At 43.1% G+C, this 19,014-nt stretch overlaps 2 protein-coding genes across 3 annotated transcripts; both read left to right on the forward strand.

The window, feature by feature from the left end:
* Window positions 1–177: 177 nt before the first annotated feature.
* On the forward strand, window positions 178–6,490 carry LOC128768233 (protein ABHD1-like). Of its 2 annotated transcripts, XM_053880974.1 has the most exons (10): window positions 181–295; window positions 766–925; window positions 2,011–2,171; window positions 2,240–2,422; window positions 2,794–2,839; window positions 3,466–3,578; window positions 3,647–3,820; window positions 4,109–4,157; window positions 4,220–4,385; window positions 4,519–6,490. In XM_053880974.1, the coding sequence occupies exons 2-10, from the start codon at window positions 806–808 to the stop codon at window positions 4,713–4,715; spliced, it is 1,209 nt and encodes a 402-aa protein (XP_053736949.1). In that variant the 5' UTR covers window positions 181–295; window positions 766–805; the 3' UTR covers window positions 4,716–6,490. The 2 variants fall into 2 exon arrangements, with proteins under 2 accessions (XP_053736948.1, XP_053736949.1); XM_053880973.1 differs by having other exon boundaries at window positions 178–925.
* Window positions 6,491–7,053: 563 nt separating this feature from the next.
* prkg3 (protein kinase cGMP-dependent 3) lies at window positions 7,054–15,366 on the forward strand. Its single transcript, XM_053881032.1, has 21 exons — window positions 7,054–7,274; window positions 8,887–8,981; window positions 9,054–9,231; window positions 9,299–9,465; window positions 9,532–9,645; window positions 9,711–9,816; window positions 9,881–9,944; window positions 10,322–10,399; window positions 10,469–10,557; window positions 11,488–11,553; window positions 11,620–11,667; window positions 11,741–11,782; window positions 11,849–11,960; window positions 12,024–12,160; window positions 13,012–13,101; window positions 13,224–13,365; window positions 13,425–13,588; window positions 13,853–13,969; window positions 14,161–14,223; window positions 14,289–14,364; window positions 15,188–15,366. Exons 2-21 carry the CDS (start codon window positions 8,894–8,896, stop codon window positions 15,272–15,274), a joined length of 2,028 nt encoding a protein of 675 aa, XP_053737007.1. The 5' UTR covers window positions 7,054–7,274; window positions 8,887–8,893; the 3' UTR covers window positions 15,275–15,366.
* The last annotated feature ends 3,648 nt before the right edge of the window (window positions 15,367–19,014 follow it).

Genomic DNA, 19,014 nt, shown 5'->3' on the forward strand with positions numbered 1-19,014 from the left:
AGGCATTTTGACGTGTCATTCTGGATCAAAGGTCTGACTCTTTCTCAAAGGTTTGCCTTTCTTTCCCCTCACATAACATTTATACAACAGAAATTAGAGACTTAAAACGCATATACAACGTATGTCACCTATTTAAATACGCTTTCACTCTGTATCGCTCTTTGTGTTTCACGTCCCGTACCAACCGACGCACTTTCGTCTGCCGGAGAAAATTTAAAGAGCAATCGGATTGTGAAATTAGTGGATTTAATGAGTAGACACTTCAATAATCACGACATAAATGACTGACAAGGCGGTGAGGATTTAGTTGAGTGAATCGATTGGTCAGGCTGGACTCAGCTGAGCCGCTTATCCAAGTGACGCTCGCTGGTTACTGTCAAATTGCTACTTCCACTCAATCCGATTAATTGTAAATACCTCAATGAAACATAACTGCCTTTAATTCTAATAAAAGACATCATTTTTTCCCCGTGCAAACCGTAAATCTTCCGTGTTTGTTCGTTATTTTAGCATCTTTTAAGTTTATTTTTGACGCCATGAAACGGCAGACTCTAGGACCCGGGAGCTGATTCAAGAGCGGCCGGGTCCCATATCCCGGAAGTAACAAGAGAAGGTTGCAGGTGACATTTACCGGCGTTTTCAGCCAATGGCTGCTGTGATCGCTCTTGGCTCCCGGTGATACCGAGTCACCCGATATGGTCCTCTTGAAGGCAGGTTCTTCATCAAGACCAATTTCGCCGGTTTAGCGTTCATTTCTTCCTACAGTCGCTCAACTCTGGTTTCATCCTGTGCTGTCGTCGGCAACATGCTGCTGTCTCACTGGGAACTGTGGAAGCATTACTGGGACTGTGTCTCCAGACCAGACACGGTGCTCATCTGCTCGCTCACGGCCGTGCTCTGCTACCTGTGGGGCCGCAAGAGTCAGGTCAGTCCAACCCGCTGTACCCTGACACCGCCAGCCGCCTTTACAGTCGAATACACCGCCAACAATCTCTCTGGGGTTTTGGATCGAGATGTCTCTTAAGTCCAGCCAAAATTCGAATTAATAGCTGATAAATAACAACGACGGCATTCTCTAAATGTTCTCACGGTAATGAAAATACTTCTCATTTTATCTTTGTTTTTAAACAAGCAAGCCATTTATTTGTAATCAAACAGACGAATGTAGTTTATTATTAATATTATTATTATTATTATTATTGTATGGTGTATTGTTTATCTAGATATGTGAAGAATTAAAAAACGTGAAGAATGAAAAACTAACTATATTAATGAAAACTCTCCCCTTTTTATCCTTTGTTTTTAAACAAAAAAGATGACCATCTTTTGTAATCAAACATACAAACCCAGTTTATTATTATGATTATTATGATTATTATTATGATTATTATTGTATTTGTATTATTTATCTGGACATTTTATTTTAATGTGACAAATAAAATATAGCAAATAGAAATATCAGTTTATAATTAAGTAAATAAGGAAAATGTATTCCTCCCATAACTTCCTCTCAGAAGGCAAATAGGTCTGAGATGATGATGTGGAAACAAAAATGTAAGCTGACTGCTGCATACAGTTGGTATCTCTGTTTTTCTTTATAGACTCCTGTTTGATTGTAACCATGCCGTAAAAATAAGCTAAAACAGTATTCAGACTGGACTGCTGACATTTCTGTCAGAAAGACCTTGAAGTACATTCTTATCATTCTTATCAGTCGTTCGATTGTCTTCTTTGTGGTGAGAATTAAAGGTTGTGACAGACACTGAAAGTCTCTGGATTTACTGTTTCTGAAATGCTGAATACGTCTAAGTGTTTTAGGTCATGAGCATTTGAAATTATGCGTTTTGATTATTGTGTTTACAAATGAGGACTTGACTTTGTTCTTGAAAAAAGCAGGGTGGAGTTTGCAAAACCTTAGACCCTAGAATCTTATCTAATATTTCTTCATGTGAAATTGGTGAAACAGATGTGCAAACCAAACCCTAATAAGTTGGACGTGTCATCCTCCAGGCGCCGGCTCTTGTATGCAGCAAGTCATTCGCTGGGTTTTTGCAACAGCACTGTCCCGTGGTCTGCGAGACCTTCAGTCCAACGGCGTGGTGCTGGGGCGGTCGACTTCAAACCCTCGTCTATGCTCTAATAAAGTCCAGACCTGCCGTCACATATCGCAAGTGGGTGACAGTTCTTGTCTTGCTTCTGGTCGCTGATACTCTTTCTAACCACCGTGAGTCTCCGGCAGTGAGCGGATCCCTACCCCTGATGGTGGCCAGGTGACTCTGGACTGGGTGGACAACGACCCAAGCGAGGCCTTCCCAGACCCCCTCACCCGACCCACGGTGCTGATACTTCCGGGTCTGACTGGGAACAGGGAGCAGTCTTACGTGCGTCACACAATTCACCAGGCGACTCGTCACGGTTACAGGTCAGTCGTGTTCCTTGATCAAGTTACTGACTCTAACTCTCCTGGCCATCTGCGAAATTACAGGTTCTAGTGATGGACCCTCTTTAAGTCTCTTAAAGAGGAACTGGCCTTCATGCTGTTCCTTTTCTGATCGCTACTTCTGCGTTTTGGCCAGTTGTCGTAACAGACGATAAATCAGTAGACGGATGGAGAAGCACATTAACTTGTCACACCAGATGGGTGGAGGCCAGGCTTGCACAACAGCACAACATCCAGAGAGTCAGTGCAGTACTCCACCTGACCTGGTTCTTTTTCGTGCCTCAATCTCCAGACTTTTCAGCAGGTTGTCATCATGTTATGATCACATACACACAATTATTTTTTCCTTCCAGATGTGTCGTCTTCACCAACAGAGGGTTTGGTGGCGAGGAGCTTCTTGTAAGTCTGAGGCTTATCTTTTGCTACGACAGTGACCTTCAAAATGAGCGGGATAGAACTAGTCTGACTGAAGCTGTTGACTGACAACCCTTGACTACAACACTGTCAGACCTCTTATATGATCCATTTAGCCTGTTTTCAGTCACTTTGTAGCTCAAAAATATACTTGAAAATAGACCAAAAATATAAATGTTTTTCTTGTATTGCTTATTGATGTTTTATGTCATTTTTAATCATTATCATTCTCATATTTTCTGCGTTTTTTTTCCCCTGTGTTGTTTACCTGTCCCTTCCTTTTCCCTACCAAAGAACAAACACCTTTATTGTCTGACATTTAAAGCTCATTCTTGACAGGCGGCCGGTCTCGAATAAGCTGGAACAGTCAAGCTACACCTGACTTCCTAAACTGATAGCAGTTCTCTACTCAGAGAGTGACAAATCCTTGGATCCAGTCACCTTCAATCATGAGCCATTATTAACCTGAAAATTTCAATGGAGTCTGTCCATATCTTTTGGAGTTATTATTCTCAATTTTCAATCTTTTGTAGCCGTTTTAAATCCATTTGTCTTGTCACATTTAAAGTTAAAACAACAGAGGTGACACTGTCCTCCTCTGCCTTCTCCAGACGCCTCTCACCTTCTGTGCCTCCAACACTTCAGACTTGGAGTGTGTTGTCAAGCATGTGAAAGGACATTACCCACAAGCCCCGCTTCTTGGAGTTGGAGTGTCTTTAGGAGGGTGAGTCGTTACTTTTCCGTCTCCATCTTCTGTGTTTAGTGAATTGTTTTGTCTGCCTTCTTGTCCAGGATGCTGCTGTTGAACTACTTGGCTCGGAAGCGCTCGGACTCGGGAATGGTGGCTGGATTCACCATCTCCGTGCCGTGGGACACGCACAAGTCGGCAGAGTCCATGGAGGAGCCGCTCAACTGCTTCATCTTTAACAAATACCTCACCAACAACTTGCGCCGATGCGTGCGCAGGTCGGTTTTCTTACAACATTCTAAATATTTTTACTGGGTATTAATAGTCATTGAATACAAAAGACACAATCATTTTGTGTGTACATTATAGCAAAAATTTCAGTCCAGAAAGCGTCATCCGAAACATATGGCCTAAGGTGGACTAGTTTCCAGGTATATACAGTACGTGAAAGCTTGACTTTGGGCATGTGGGCTCAATGTACCACTTTAAACTGTGGCGTGCACAAAGCATGTTTTATTTTAAATTCAAGTTTTTAAGAACTAAAATGAACTCTTTGTGTTCTGCAGGCACCGGAAGGTTCTGGAAAAAGTTGTGGATGTCGATCACGTCATGAAGGTTGGTCATTGTCATCGCTTGTTTGACTGCTGTTCTGAAGTTTGTTTATGGGTCTTGTTTAGGCACGAACCATCCGGGAGTTCGACGAGCGCTTCACCTCCCATCTCTTTGGCTACAAGTCTTGTGTGGATTACTACGACGATGCCAGCCCAGACAAGAAACTCCCGAACACAACCGTCCCCATCTTATGTCTGAATGCAGCTGATGACCCATTCTCCCCGCAACGTGGTGAGTCACCATTGACTCACACGCACAAGTCCACTCACTGAACTATAGGGCTCAGCGTGGACCCCAGAAATGAGCTCAGGTTGTCGATCCTCTAAGTTGTGTGATGTGATCCAGTTCTACTGTTTCCTCGCAGCGTTTCCTCTAACCATCGTCCAGAACCTGCCCAACGTGGCCTTGCTGCTGACGGCCCACGGGGGACACATCGCCTTCCTGGAGGGCTTCTTCCCGCGCGGAGAGAGTTTCATGGAGCGACTGCTCGGCCAGTTCATCCACGCCGTCTTCCAACACCCGCGTGACATCCAGGCAGCCTGCAGTATCAAGAAGGAGTAGCGGCTCCACCGCGCCGGGGAACCACTTTCCATGGATGAAGTCCTCGCTTTGGCTGAAACGACCACGTGACTCTACCTCATCGGCTTGACTCAGGTTCAACATGCTGCCTGAACTGAAACGTATCGCACACAGTACAATGTCTCACGCTTCGCTGCTGAGGAATGTTTAGCTGGAGCTGAGCCAGAAAGCTGGTTAGCTCAGTGTGAGCTCTTGGGCCAGAGCCTTGGCGCCGCATGCTGATTCATTGCAAGTTACTTCCAATAGCTTCAGACCAAACCACTTCCTGGGTCTGCACCAATCACGTGAGCAGCTCGTGTCTCCGTCAGTTCCTCAAACAGGGGTCCAACCATGAGAACCAGTCCATCACTCGTGAAAACATGTATGAACCTGTGAACTTTATTACAACTGCCTGTGAACCGTCTGTGCCGGCAGCTTTTCTCAGACGCCAGCAACCCTCTGCATCCAAGCTCCGCCTTCATATGTCCAACAGGATTATAAACAAAGTCTTAGATCGTGTGTAAGCTAGCAATGACTTTTGCATCATGAAGGATTAGTCGGACAGTAGAAGGTGAATGTAAATGGATCATTCTTGATTCACATGGGAGCCACTTGAATACCTGAACAGCGAATGTGAACTGCTTTTTTTATTGTTTCTTTGGTGTTAATGCAGTTTTACTCGTGTTCTTATCAGGTGAAGTCGATCAAGGATGTTGAAGTTTAAACAGCCCAAAAGAAGTTACTCATTTTACCTTCAGCCTTCAGGTTCTCTGTGGATTCTCATCTAGTTCAAGTGGCAGAAGTGAAGCCTTATATCTGTTTATTAAGGATATTTATTTATGTTTTAACATTTCACTGTAATGATTTATAGTGACAGGTCCTCCGTCCATCGCAGGGGAGATATAGATGGGCAACCGCTCACACCTTACTTTTCACCCTTTCTCACTGTCAAGGTTCCAAATGGTTCTCCCCCACCTGTGTGTGATTCTGTCTCTAGCGCTTTTAAATTTGAATCCCTTCTTCTGGCGGGTTCCCTGTGATGTCGCTATCTTCTGATTGGTCAGTGGAGTGGCGCGTCACCACCACCAATGGGAGCCAGGGACTTGAACCGCCATATTTAAAATCTTGAAACAGCACCTCGACCTTGAAGAGTAGGACTAAAACCTCTAATGGAAGGGGGAGAAAACTGGAGTACCTAGTGGGAAATCATTCCAACAGAAACAGTGGAAATTCCACTGAGAGGGAAACAAAGTTAGTACTGCCTCAAGCTAGATTTGAACCTGCGACCTTCATTTGAAGAATTAATACCACATGACTGTCTGTGAGCACAAACTAGTTTAGTTTTAACACATCACTTAAATAGAATTAACTGTTCTTTTTAATGGTTGGATAATAGCTAGGGGGGAAAGATACATTTAACTGTGCAGGATAATCATGTTAATGTTAATATTCAAGTTGTAATGTTTGTGAAAATAAATAAACCAGACTAAGTTATTTAGACTAAATACAGGCAGTGAATGCATCAATGCAAAAGTGCTTTAGATTAAATTGATCCGTGTCAAGAGTTGTCGTGAGGGTAGTTTAATTTCAGTCATTTTTAGGCGGAAATTTTATGTGAAATCACCCACACAGTTTGTTGTGTTCTGATGACTGTCCACACACAAACACACACCAGATCTGTGCTGTACTTTTGAGCAGGCCTTAACTGTTGTACTGAGGTGTTCAGTTACGTCAGCGCTCATGTTGTGGTGTAGAGTTGGATTCATGCTTGTGTGAATAAACACGTGTGATCATTCACCGGTCTGTTGCCCTCCCTCTGCTCCCGCTGCTTTATCTTTAGGGACATTAATGTCCCGGGTTACCTGGCAGGTTTCAATAATTAACAGCCGACAATAAACCACCCACGCCCTCTGTCACAATGTGAACCCTCCAACCTCATTTCAATTCATGACCCGCGGTGGAGGTAGGGAGGAGGTGGGGAGGGAGAAAATCTGGTGGCATTTCGCCTGTGGAAAAATCAGAACCTAATGAAGTGGAACAGCGGTTGTTTCCGATCTTGTAATCTGTTTGAAGAATGGATCAGTTGCCAAGTGTGTGGATGAGTCGCTCACCGATCATTTTCATTCCCTGTGACTCTCCTCCTTTGCATCCTCTGGAAACACTGAATCATAGATGAACGCAAGAAGCCGTGATTCAAAGTGTATATTTTGCTCAGCATTATGACTTTTTTTTTTTGCTGCACCTGGTGTGATGGGTGGAGCCTGGGGTTATGGTTAATGATTCAACACTGTAGCTGCTGAGATTGACAGATAGAGGGGAAAAAGAAGGAAAGCACAGGCAGAAGGGAGAAGTGAAAATAGTGTCGGCTGAGGAGTAAACACTCGCGTGAGACAGGGCGGCAGCAGCAGGAGAAGTTATGCCAGAGTGGTGGAGGGATTCACGCGTCCTCAGGTGTGTCCGGTCGGAAGTCTCTCGGGGGTGGACGAGCTTTGGGAAACTCGACCTGAGCCACTGAAAGGGGATATCGGAGGGCCTTTATCGGCTGCTGTTGTGTGCCTGCAGGTGAGTGAGGCCAAGCGAGAAGGATTTCAGTGTTGATCTTGGTGAACATTTTTATTTAAAGTCAGTTCGATTGCAGCTCCTCAGCTGAGGTTCATATGATCCGCGGCTGCACTGAATTAGTAACAAGGCAGTATGGAGAGGTCGCGCTCATGTTCGGTCTGTCTCGTGTCTCCATTTGATTTCAGCTTCACATGGAGTGATGCTCATCTGAGCCGGTTTATAACTCAACATTCAGGCAGGTGAAGAGGCCAGACTAAACCAAGACTAAATATTAGTTCCCAAAGGAAGTAGTTTTGGGATCATTTCCAGGTATTTTTAAGAGTGTGACAGGAGTGAGTTAGCCATTAACACTGCATTAATGAAAGCTATTGATAACCACCAAACAAAGTCCTTGTGTGCAGTTGTGTGTGTGTGTGCATGTCGTTGCCTTTGTGTCAATAAAGCTATCTTCCCTTTTTATCCCGCTTTACTGCTCCTGGGAAGCCCAATTGTCCACGTGATTGTGTTTGGATTTAAACAGTTAATATGTCACTTCAATATAATCCGGCTTTCTAGGGTTTTTTATGGTTTGAAAATAAAACCTGGATGAGCCACATCTTTCCTGAGAGGACACACACACACACACATTCAGTTCTCCACTGTTGTTAGTGTATGACTCATTCATTACCAGTTTAGATTGAAGCAAAACTGACTGATAAAAGCAGTTACAACAACAATCATTTTATATCCTTTATAATTATAGTCGATCCAGGAACAGAATATGAGTCTTAAAAACATAAACTGACAAATGATCCTGGTTTCTGGTGGAAATGTATCCCGTTCCATCTGTTTGTTTTTTTTTTCAATAATATTGGGGCGATGCTGTTAGTTTTCCTTTAAAAAAACAACACGTTTCAAATTGTGGTTGTGAGGAAAATTTGAATTTTGTCCCCAACCATGCCTAATCTGTTGCTATTGGTCAGAAGTTGAGTTGAATAAAAGGAGTATTATCTGAATTAATGACTTGTAACCATGGCAGTTGTGGGTTTCAAAGGAGCCATTTCTTTAGGGTGGCCGTGCTAACTGTGTTTTTTTCTGCAGTTATTGATTTTTTTTTTCGCAGAGTAGCTTTGCTTCAAAAAAAACAAACAAACATGTATTCACTGAGTTATATTTAGTTTACAAAATGGCTGCCTCGTTCAAAGCATTCTGTTTTACTTGCTAGGAGCGACCTGGACTACAAAAATGGCCGACGTGGTCCAATTTCAACAGATCAAAAATATCACAGAAGTGTTCAGATCTGATTAAAATGGAAGACCTGTACCCTCTTAGTGAGACATTTGCTGCTGCAATTCAAGACGTGAGCTCAAAACTATGTGACGTCTTATTGGCTGAGGCGCTGATATGAGTCTCACTGTGTTTCTGTCCTGATGCTCTCACCTTCCCTCATTTCCTCATCGCAAGTAAAATTGTGACCACAGTTAAGAAGACTCATGTCCTAAAATATAACTATTAAAATGAGGAAAAAGCAACATGGGGCCCTTTAAAATAGACGTTTAGAAGTCATTCCAATTTTTCTGTTATGGACTCATTGGAAACGACCTTGATCGCTGAACCCCTTCTTCTGAAACAGTGCCGCCATGGAGAAGCAACTGGAGGAGCTGAAGAAGCAACTGGAAAAACAATGTCTGGTGAACAGGGAGCTGCAGCAGAAAAACAAAGATCTGGGTGTGTAAACAGAAGAATAATGTGACCATGAATGTCAGCTGATACTCATGGAGATGTTTGGTGATTTTCAAGAGACACGCCTTCAGGAGAAGGAAAGGCTCCTGAAAGAGCTGCAGGGTCAGTATCCGGACTTTTCCTCTCAGCCCAGCAATGATGAGGATCCAGAGGTCAGGACCAGCAGAGCGGCTGTCATCGCCTCTGAGCCCATCCCGGAGACCCTGGAGATCAGCCGCTCCAGGAAGAACCAGAGGTCAGGCTGATTCAAAGCAGCGCATTTGAGAAACTAAAGACACGATTGTATGCCACTCTGGAAATAGTGAGACCAGTCTGATCGTCAAAGCCATTCAGAAGAACGACTTCCTGAGTCGCCTGGATGATGAGCAGATCGCCATGATGGTGGACCTCCTGGTCACCTCCCACTACAACCCAGGACAGGAGGTCATCAAGGAGGGATCTGAGGGAGACAGCATGTACATCGTAGCAGGTGTGGATCCATTTCCATTCAGTCTCTGCTGCATTTGATAGACACAATCTTTGGCCTTCTTTGCAGCCGGCGAGCTTCATGTGACTCAGTCGGGCCGCAACCTCAGAACACTGAGCAGTGGTGACGTTTTCGGAGAGCTGGCCATCCTGTACAACTGTAAACGCACAGCAACAGTCAAAGGTGAGGCTTGGCCAAGCAAAACTGAGGCAGATAAACTGTTGTTCAATATTCGCCAACTCTTGCAGCAAAGAGCGACGTGCGGCTCTGGTGCATGGAGCGGCAGACCTATCGCACCATCATCACCAACAAGTCCAAGAAGAAGCGAGAGCAGCTCATGGGCTTCTTGAAGACGTAGGTGAAGCCATCCACGGTTTGTTTGGTCATAGGTCTGATGCTACTTCCTCATGTGTCCAAGGTCGAGGACTCTGAAGGACCTCAACGACGTCCAGCTGTCAAAAATCATTGACTCCATGGAAGAGGTTCGTCCTGCTCTCGCCACTTTCTACTCCCCAGAAACTACATTTTCTGATTTTCCTTGAGCAAAATATGGCTTTTCAAGTTATCATTTTGCTATTTTTTAGGAGAAGGAACTTTTTTTCAATTTTGCTGCTCTCGTTCCACCTTTTTTGCATCAAAATTACTTCGGAACGACAAGAGAATTTCATTGTCTTGACTTATTTGTATGTGAAAGCTACAATACGTTTACTGATAAAATGGTAAATAAATGGAGATATGTTGTCATGAACAAAGTGTATTATATGCAAATGAAGACAGATGTTTTTGTCCAGAAATACTGCTATGCAAACCAAAGAATCGAAGCACATTGATACTCAACTGAACTCAAACACATTTCCAGGTGAAATACCAAGACAAAGACGTCATTGTCCGCGAGGGAACCGAAGCAAACACTTTCTACATCATCCTGAAAGGAGAGGTCTGATCCCCGACTCTGTTTTCACTGTTGTTTCACACTGGTGCCGTCCTAACATCGTGTACCTGTCAGGTCCTGGTGACCAAGAATGTGGGCGGACATCAGAAGCAGATTCGCAGGATGGGAAAGGGCGAGCATTTCGGGGAACAGGCCCTTATACGGTAACCATGGCAACACACCGGTCGCTGGAGGGCAACTGTGGAAGCATTGTGTAACAGGCGCTGCTCCACTCGACCTCTTCGGCTGCCGCTTTTTTTGAAATTCTCACTGTGAACACTGTGATTATCCTCCGAAGTGAAAAGAGATGTAAAGAACCTGTCTTTATCTCAGCAGCCTAAGGAGTCATGTTTGACACGTGGAGGAAAAAAAAACAATTTTCATACTGAAAACTCTTGAAACCTTTCATCGACAACCTGATTTTATTAAGATCAGTATAAATAAATAAATATATTATGTCATCAATAGAATGTTTTTAATGTTCGTGAGGGATCTTTTTTTTTTCAACACCTTAAACAATACTTATTTAATAACCCTAAAATAAAATCAAAATATTGCAACATGCGAGCCAGTCTCCAATTTGGGATTTTTGGGGGGGATTTATTTATTTATTTATATATTTTCATGGGGAAAGTTGTAATTTTATTCATTTTATTTTCAGTTGCAATAAATTGCAGATAAATTGTCATATCTATTACTGAAAAATAGGAAACCTTTTTTATCAGCAAGGTAATATTGCTGAGCCAATTATTAATTAACATGAACTCATAACTATTTGTAAATAATCTCACTGGATATACAGTGTGGAATACCAGGAGTGCTGAAATTTGGGAATTAATGTGGAAAATGAGGAATTAGGAAAATTGCAAAATGTGGGTTAAATAAATGGATTTAAATTTAGAAATATTTCTCATTTATGTGTCAGTCTTCATCTTACCATAATGCAGAGGAAGTCTTCGTCCCCTTCATGCAAATGTTCATATAATACTGAGTCGTTTTAAAAACATGTTTAACACAAAGGACGACAACTTAACAGCTATCTGATGAAAAAATCCCAAAATATCTGTCTCTGAAGATGCCTTTCCTCCCTGCAGCGAAGTGTTGAGAACAGCCACATGCACCGCTGATGGACCCGTCACCTGCTTCTCCATCGATAAAGAGTGAGAGCCAGTTGAAATTGTAATTTATACACAGAGAAGAATGGTAACGTCATGTATTTTTTGTAGAGTGTTTGAAGAAACAATTCCCATCGAGCATCTGGAGCTTTTTGATGAGTAAGTGCTGATAGAAGTTGTGTTTCAAATGACGTTTATAGCAACTGATTTCTTCTCTTTCGGCCCAAACCAGCTCCAAAATGCTGCAGGAGGCTCAGGTCTCTGAAAAGTCCAGGTGAGAAGGATGCTGCGGGATATTCGGAATAAAAGAAGACTCAATGGTTCCTTTGGTTTTTTTCAGTCCCAGCTCCACTTTGAGGTTCAAGGACTTGGTTCCAGTTCTGTACCAAGAGGGTCGGTATCAAGGAGATCCAGTCACCCTTGGAGTCGGAGGGTTCGGCCGCGTGGAGCTGGTAAGAAGCTGTGGTGGTCTAAGTGTGTGCACGATGTTGAGCTTTTTGTTGATCTTTTTCAAGATGACCACACTGAATCATGGGACGTACTACGCCATGAAGAAGGTCAGCAAGAAGCACATCGTTGCTAAGAGACAGGAGGAGCACATGCTGTTTGAGAAGAGGATTCTGAAAGTGATCCAGTGTGACTTCATCGTCAGGTATCAGTCCCAGCAGAGCCGCTCACCTTACTTTGCTTCGGTTCTCCGATGACACAGATGGACTCCTCAGTCCACAAGCACGACTTGATCGAGCATGAATCCTTCTCTAGTAGAGTTTGATGTGTCACCAACATTGTCTACAACTCATCACCTCAACTGTGGAACCCAAGCAAAACATTAGTGGAATGTTGCACCACTTTATTATTATCCAACCTGTCAGTCCATCCATCCATCCATTCCATACATCCGTGTATGCATCCAACTGTCCATTTAATTCAACCAATCCGTCCATCTGTCCATCCATCCATCTATTCAACCCCACAACCATACATCCATGCACCCATTCATTCATCCATCCATCCATGCATCCATCATCCATCCATGTATCCATCATTTTATTAACCCCTCCATTCATAATGTATCATCCATCCACCCATCCATTCCATACATTCGTGTGTGCATCCAACTATTGTCCATTTAATTCAACCAATCCATCCATCTATTCAACCCTCCAACCATAAATCCATTCATCCATCCATGCATCCACTATCCATCCATCCATCCATTAATCCTCTGTCCATCTATCCATTCACCCATCCATCCATCCATCCAACCAACACTGAGAAGCTCCTCTGTCTAACCCTAAAATTCTCAGCGAGGAGTTTGGCTGTGTTGTCCTCCAGCATTCTGGGAGTGGACCCTGAGGCCTCCTCCGAGTGCTGTGTCCGTCTCCCAACATTATTATTCTCCCCATGCTGCTCTCAGAGTCTCTGGCAATGATTCCAGGTTGCAGGTTGTTTGATGAAAAGTTTGTCTAGACCCATTTAAACTGTCTCACTTTTGATCTGCAGGCTCCATGCTGCCTTCAAAGACACTCGGTACATCTATATGGTGATGGAGTTCTGTGGCGGCGGAGAGATCTGGACCAAACTCAAGGAAGTGTGAGAACAAGCTTCCTGCCGTAGCTTCAAATCGAGCAATTTAAATGATAATTCTATGTCGAGGCACATCTGCAGAACTCAGGTCATGGAAGTTTGTTATCTCCTGGCTGCTTGTCTGACAGAGGCCGGTTCGACGAGCCCATCGCTGTGTTCTGCACCGCGTGTGTAGTGGAAGCCTACGCCTACCTCCACAAGAAAAACATCATGTACAGAGACCTGAAGCCTGAGAACCTGATGCTGGACGTGAGGGGCTACATCAAACTGGTGAGCAAGTCGCTCCAGTCACTCACGTCTCTGAGGCTAAAGGAAGTGTCTCCACGCAGGTGGACTTCGGATTTGCCAAAGAGCTGGTGCGAGGCGAGAAGACCTACTCATTTGTCGGAACTCCCGAGTACATGGCGCCGGAGATCATCAAGAACCAGGGTCACGACTTTGCGGTGGACTTTTGGTCCCTTGGGATTCTGATCTACGAGCTGCTAGCTGGAAGGTGATGGCTGTGATTTGCACATGGAGAGTGACATGGATACTTTCTTCCTGAATACTTTTAGTTCTCACCCACCAGACTTTTAATCTAAAATGAATGTGAAAATATTTGGGAAAGGAGACGTAAATAAAGTAAAATAGCGCCGTTATTTTATTTTCAAAAACAATATTTATCTTTTCATCCAGCAGATGGCAGCAAAAGAAACATTTAGCTGCTCTAAAACTCTCCCCAGTTGACCATTTTCTCTTCGCTTTTTCAACCTCTCAGCCCGCCCTTTTCGAGCTCCGAGCCCCAGAAGATCTATGCCAAGATTCTGGACGGGGTGTTGAAGTTCCCGCCCTATATGAGTGAAGCAGCCAAGTCCATCATCAGTAAACTGTGCAGGTGAGAGGTATTGCGTATTTATGTAACACCAGCGCTGATGTAAGATGAATAAGGCCTGTATATGGTGGATGTAGCTCATCTATTATAGAAGGCATCTGTCATGGTTAATACAGCAGGTGACAATGATACATTTACTAGAGGAGACAGAGAAACAGACCTTGACAAGGTCATGTAAACGTCTGTGTCCGCAGACCTCGTCCGGGTCAAAGGTTAGGAAACACGAAGAACGGCATCAAAGACGTGCGGCACCATCGGTAGGTACCGAAGCTTCTGATCCGGTCTGGATGGCTTGAGTCTCTAACTGGCGCGTTGGCTTCAGGTGGTTCGGCAACATTAACTGGCACAAACTTCGAGTGGGTCAGTTGGACGCGCCCACCGTGCGCCTGGTTCGAAAGGTAAGCGTCAAAACAAAAATGTCTTGGACCGTCTTGGAGTAAGTCACTTAATCATTCTCAAAAAAAAAAAAAAAAAGTAGAATAAATTAAATACGAATAATTGAAAAAATCAATTAAAGTATTTTGTTATTAATGGATTGGTATTGCAGCAATAATAATGATACATAAGTGAATACAATTTAGTAAATGAATTGAATCAGAAAAGATAAATATATGAAGTCCATGCAATGTAATTAAATAAAACAAATAATTTCATAATTTTCATAATTTCCAAAATATGATCAAGTCACATGTAACACATAAAAATTGATAAAAAAAATATTTAAACGTGATGACAACAGGAAAAACAACAATAATGAAATTTGTTTTCTTATCTAACGGAGACATATTTTCTTCAAGCACTGGATTTATTCTAGGACTGGACACGCTCCCGCTCCAGGGTGCCAGTGACCAAACACACTAGTCGAAAAGCCTTTTGTTCCACCTGTTTCATTTCTCTAAATGAATCTATGTGTTTTCTTTCCTCTGAGTCGCTTGTTCCATGTGTTTTTCTTCTGTAATTAGATTTTGTTTTAACCTTTGACCTGTGCTTTCGAGTGCGTCCGCCATAATTGTTTCATTAGTTTAGTCGTCTCTGACGAAACAAGCCGCAGCCCGGTGTTTGTTTCCGCTGGTTTTGTTTTCATCATCATCAATATCTATCTGTTCTTCTTCTAGTGCACTTTAACCTTTATCTTGATGTCGCACGTCTCTTCGTCATTCCCCACATCCATGTGTTGTCTTCCTCTGGTCCATGAGTCTATCCACCTCTGCTCTCCACCAGGGTCCCTGCTACATCAACTTCGACCGCTTCCCTCTGGACCAGTCCAAGGCAGAGGAGGAGTTCTCAGGGTGGGATCGTGACTTTTAACGTCAGAGGCTCTGGGATTCTGCTGAGCTGTTTGGAGCCCTGAAACTGCTGCCATACATTCTGGATCATCAGGAACAAACTGAAAGTCCAAGTGATGTTTTTATGGTGCTCTAGTTCTTCATCCATGTAAATACTTGATGTTTTTTTTTCAGCCAACTTTAATGTATAAAAGCAAATCTGGAACAGTAGATTGAATAAAAAGGTGAAATTGTAATGTACTTCTGATGCGCTCCATGTGTGTTCCATTTAAGTCCATAATTCCAAACAGTCTCAGAAGCAAAGTGCGAAGTTGGAGCACAAACACACTGCAGCTGTGAAGCTTAAAAACAATATGCCTCCCTCTTTAAAACTGCTGACTCAGGTTGTTGCTCTCAACCTAAAAATATAGTTTCAAAGTGTTAATGTCTTTTCCAGTGGAACTTTCAAGAGGCAGATGTTTCCCTCTTCTATATGGTGCTGCACAGGGTCATGGGGTTCAGAGGATGTTCGGGGTGATTCCCGGGCATTTCCCGCTCCACTGGTGCTTGTTTGCCACTGATGCGCCCTCAGGATGGTTTCGACAGGCTGGAACAGCTGACGGCAAACACCACTGTCAACACTTCAATGAACACCACAAGCCCTTGTATTGATTCCTGGTGACACTCATTTTACATTGTCATTAAAGAGTTCTGGGTCTCTGTCACGTCTCTGTGGTCGCTCCCTGATTCACTGATCCTGAACCATGACATGTCATTTTGAATTCTGTTTTTGGAGACTTTGATACATGCGGTGGTTTGTTTAGAGCTGTTAGGAAGATAAATGTTGCTGATGTCAAATTCGATCGTGTTCTATGTTTCTAGAATTAAGTACGATTTAGTGAATTAAAATAATGGTCTCACTAACTGCATGTCTCGCTGCTACCAGCCTCTGACCAAGCCCAAAGCCAATAAAGCCAACAAAATGGCTCAAAAATCCTGTGAACAGCCCCTGTGTTCTGAGTGAGTTTGACTGTGATCGAGTTAGTTTTAGTCTAATAGCAGTTCAGTAGCTGCTGACCAAATGGTGTGAACATATTGGTGGGTTTTTCCATTTCCAATTTGCCATCATGAAGCCCCAAATATCCTGAAGTTTTCCCATCTCTAGTTTCAGCTGCTCCGTGATAAAACAGCAAGTCACCTCAGGTCTCAATCAGGATTACAGGATTGTCATCATTGCTATGATTTTATAAGCTTTTATCGACCGCTGGTTTGCCTGATAAAGAAGAAGAGGAACTGCCAGTCGCAGAGTGGCACCTGCCGCCTCTCATAAGGACACTCAGAGCACCGTATGGATTGTTGAGTGAGTGAGGCAAAAGATGTGTTTGGATGGAGGGAGGCATTAAAGTAGACCTTTGATAGTGGGATTGTGGGCTTCATATATGCAATAAATGTCTTTCTCACTGTTCCAGCATTAGCAATATAATAATAATAACAATAATAATATAAATACTAATATAAATACTACTACTACTACTACTACTAATAATAATAATAATAATAACAATTATTATATTACAATTATTAAACAATTATTATTATATATTATTATATAATAATAGCGAAATATGAAGGCTATTGATTTGTAAATTTTACTTTTATTAAAAAAATACAATATAATATAATACACTACACTACAATATAATATGATATACAGTAATAATATAGAGTAATTTATTATTATTTATTATCTTTTTTTTTTTAAATCAATGAAAAAACATGCTAACAACTACAAAAAGAACAACAATAATAATATATTCAATATGCACTGACAATTGCTTCGGTGAGGTGTTGTCTTGCAGCAGTGGATTGTCCAATGTCATGGAAGTGTGTGAGCTAGTGCTGTACATGTTCGTCCAGCCAACTGTTTTATTTCTCTGACTGAATCGATGTGGTATATGTTTTCTTTCCTTTGACTCCACTGCTCCTTGTGTTTACCACCTTTTTCTTCTGGAATTTGTTCAATGCTGTGAAATAGGTGGCAATAATCCTGTTTTTACCTCCGGACCTGTTGGTTTTTCCTGCAGCACCTGTTGGGTAACTGCTCTTTATCAACGTCTCTCTCCAGTTGGGGAGTTAATTAGTGCTGGATGGATTTTGTTTGTGTTTACGGTCTGTTTAAATCATATCGACGCTCCTCAGAGCAGGCTAATTGCTCTTGTTGAACGATCGGCCCCTTTGTTCAAGCCGTTCATCACCGGCTTGTTTTGCTGCAGCCTATTAATTCGGAAATGAAAAGCAAAAATCAATGAGTTACAAGCTTTTGATTAAGGAGTGAAACAGTGCGTCATCACGACTCCAGTTGTAATTACACAGTTGATCTGAAGCTTCTGCTCTCCATTTGTGATTTGACCTGAAAAATGGCGTTGTGTTTACGAATTACTTTTTTAATTACTTCAAAAAATGATTCCAACAGGGCTATGTGAGGGGGGGCAGGATGGAGTGATGTCTGGAGTGAGGAGTGGCCCCTACAGGTTTCAACTCTCCCCCAATGGGAGGAGGACCCAGGGCGAGGACCCCGGAGAGATTTCCTGGGCCTCACACTCCACCTCAGATAGGTGGAAGATATGTCATGGAAAACAAGCATCACACAAGGATCATAGATCATGTGGTCTCCATTATCAACGTTGTTGTTAAGTTTTCATTTTGTTTAAAAACAGGCTCTCAAAATTAGGATTTGAGCCCATGAGTCACATTTCGTCAAGTAAGATTCGCTTTGTTACATAGATTTATACGTGTAGGAACATTTGCGTCCACCAGGGGGCTCACATAAGGTGAACCACATTTGCCTCAAAAGACATGAAAACACTGAATCACATTTTCCAAGAATAAGACAATAAGTGATGTTGTTTTATGAGTCAAGAAAGTAAATGAGTTTTCTCCTGGGCATGATGACCGACCAGGTTCACTGTGTCTTCTGTTGTTTACTTCTGATGTAATTTATTATGGTCTGACTAGTCAAATAAGAGTCAATAATCTCCTTTGTCTAAGAGTGGCAGACAAGTGTTCCTAAAATCCGTCGGCAGCCATGTTGCTGTGTCGTCGTGCGCTCCTCTACCAGCTCTCCTCGGGGAGCAGCGAGGCAGTAAAGGTCAGCGTGTCATTCATCCTCTCGGCGGGAGAGGAAATCCTCGCTGCAGCTGCCTGGACACGACCGGGAAGTGATGCTATTATCGGGGAAAGGTCGAAGTTTAAAACCTTCCTGCCCTGTTGTGTCAGCACTTAGAGGCGTTTTGAGGGTGTTAGAAAGCAAGGGTGTGACTGAGCATGTGCAGAAGTGTCACTTTTTAGCAAGAGGTTTATCACTGGACACGAGCGATTGCAGTCACCAGCTGACTCTCCTCTCATCTGTCCTGAAGTCTCCGACTCTCCATGTTGCCCTCCAGCCTCGGTGACTCACTTCTGCTGTCATTGAACGCAGACTGGCTAATGAGCTCTCCAACCTCTAGCAGGACCCCCTCTGCTGCTCGTGTCACTCAGATGCAAACACTCGCTCAGTCGCTTTCAAGGTGACTTGGCAAACTCTTCAGCTGAACCCAGTCGCAACACTGGGTCGCAGAAGCCGACCCAGATTACAGCAAATTCAATAGAGATTATCAAATTACCTGGCGGATGGGATGGAGGGGGATGGAGAGGGGGTCCAGAAGTGGGGCCCGAAAACAGCGAGCAAGGAGGTTTTACAAGGGCGGACATAGACAGATCAGGTGGTGCGGACTGGGTGGTATG

Source organism: Synchiropus splendidus, chromosome 12, assembly GCF_027744825.2.
Source record: "Synchiropus splendidus isolate RoL2022-P1 chromosome 12, RoL_Sspl_1.0, whole genome shotgun sequence".
In the NCBI taxonomy this organism is placed as follows: domain Eukaryota; kingdom Metazoa; phylum Chordata; class Actinopteri; order Syngnathiformes; family Callionymidae; genus Synchiropus; species Synchiropus splendidus.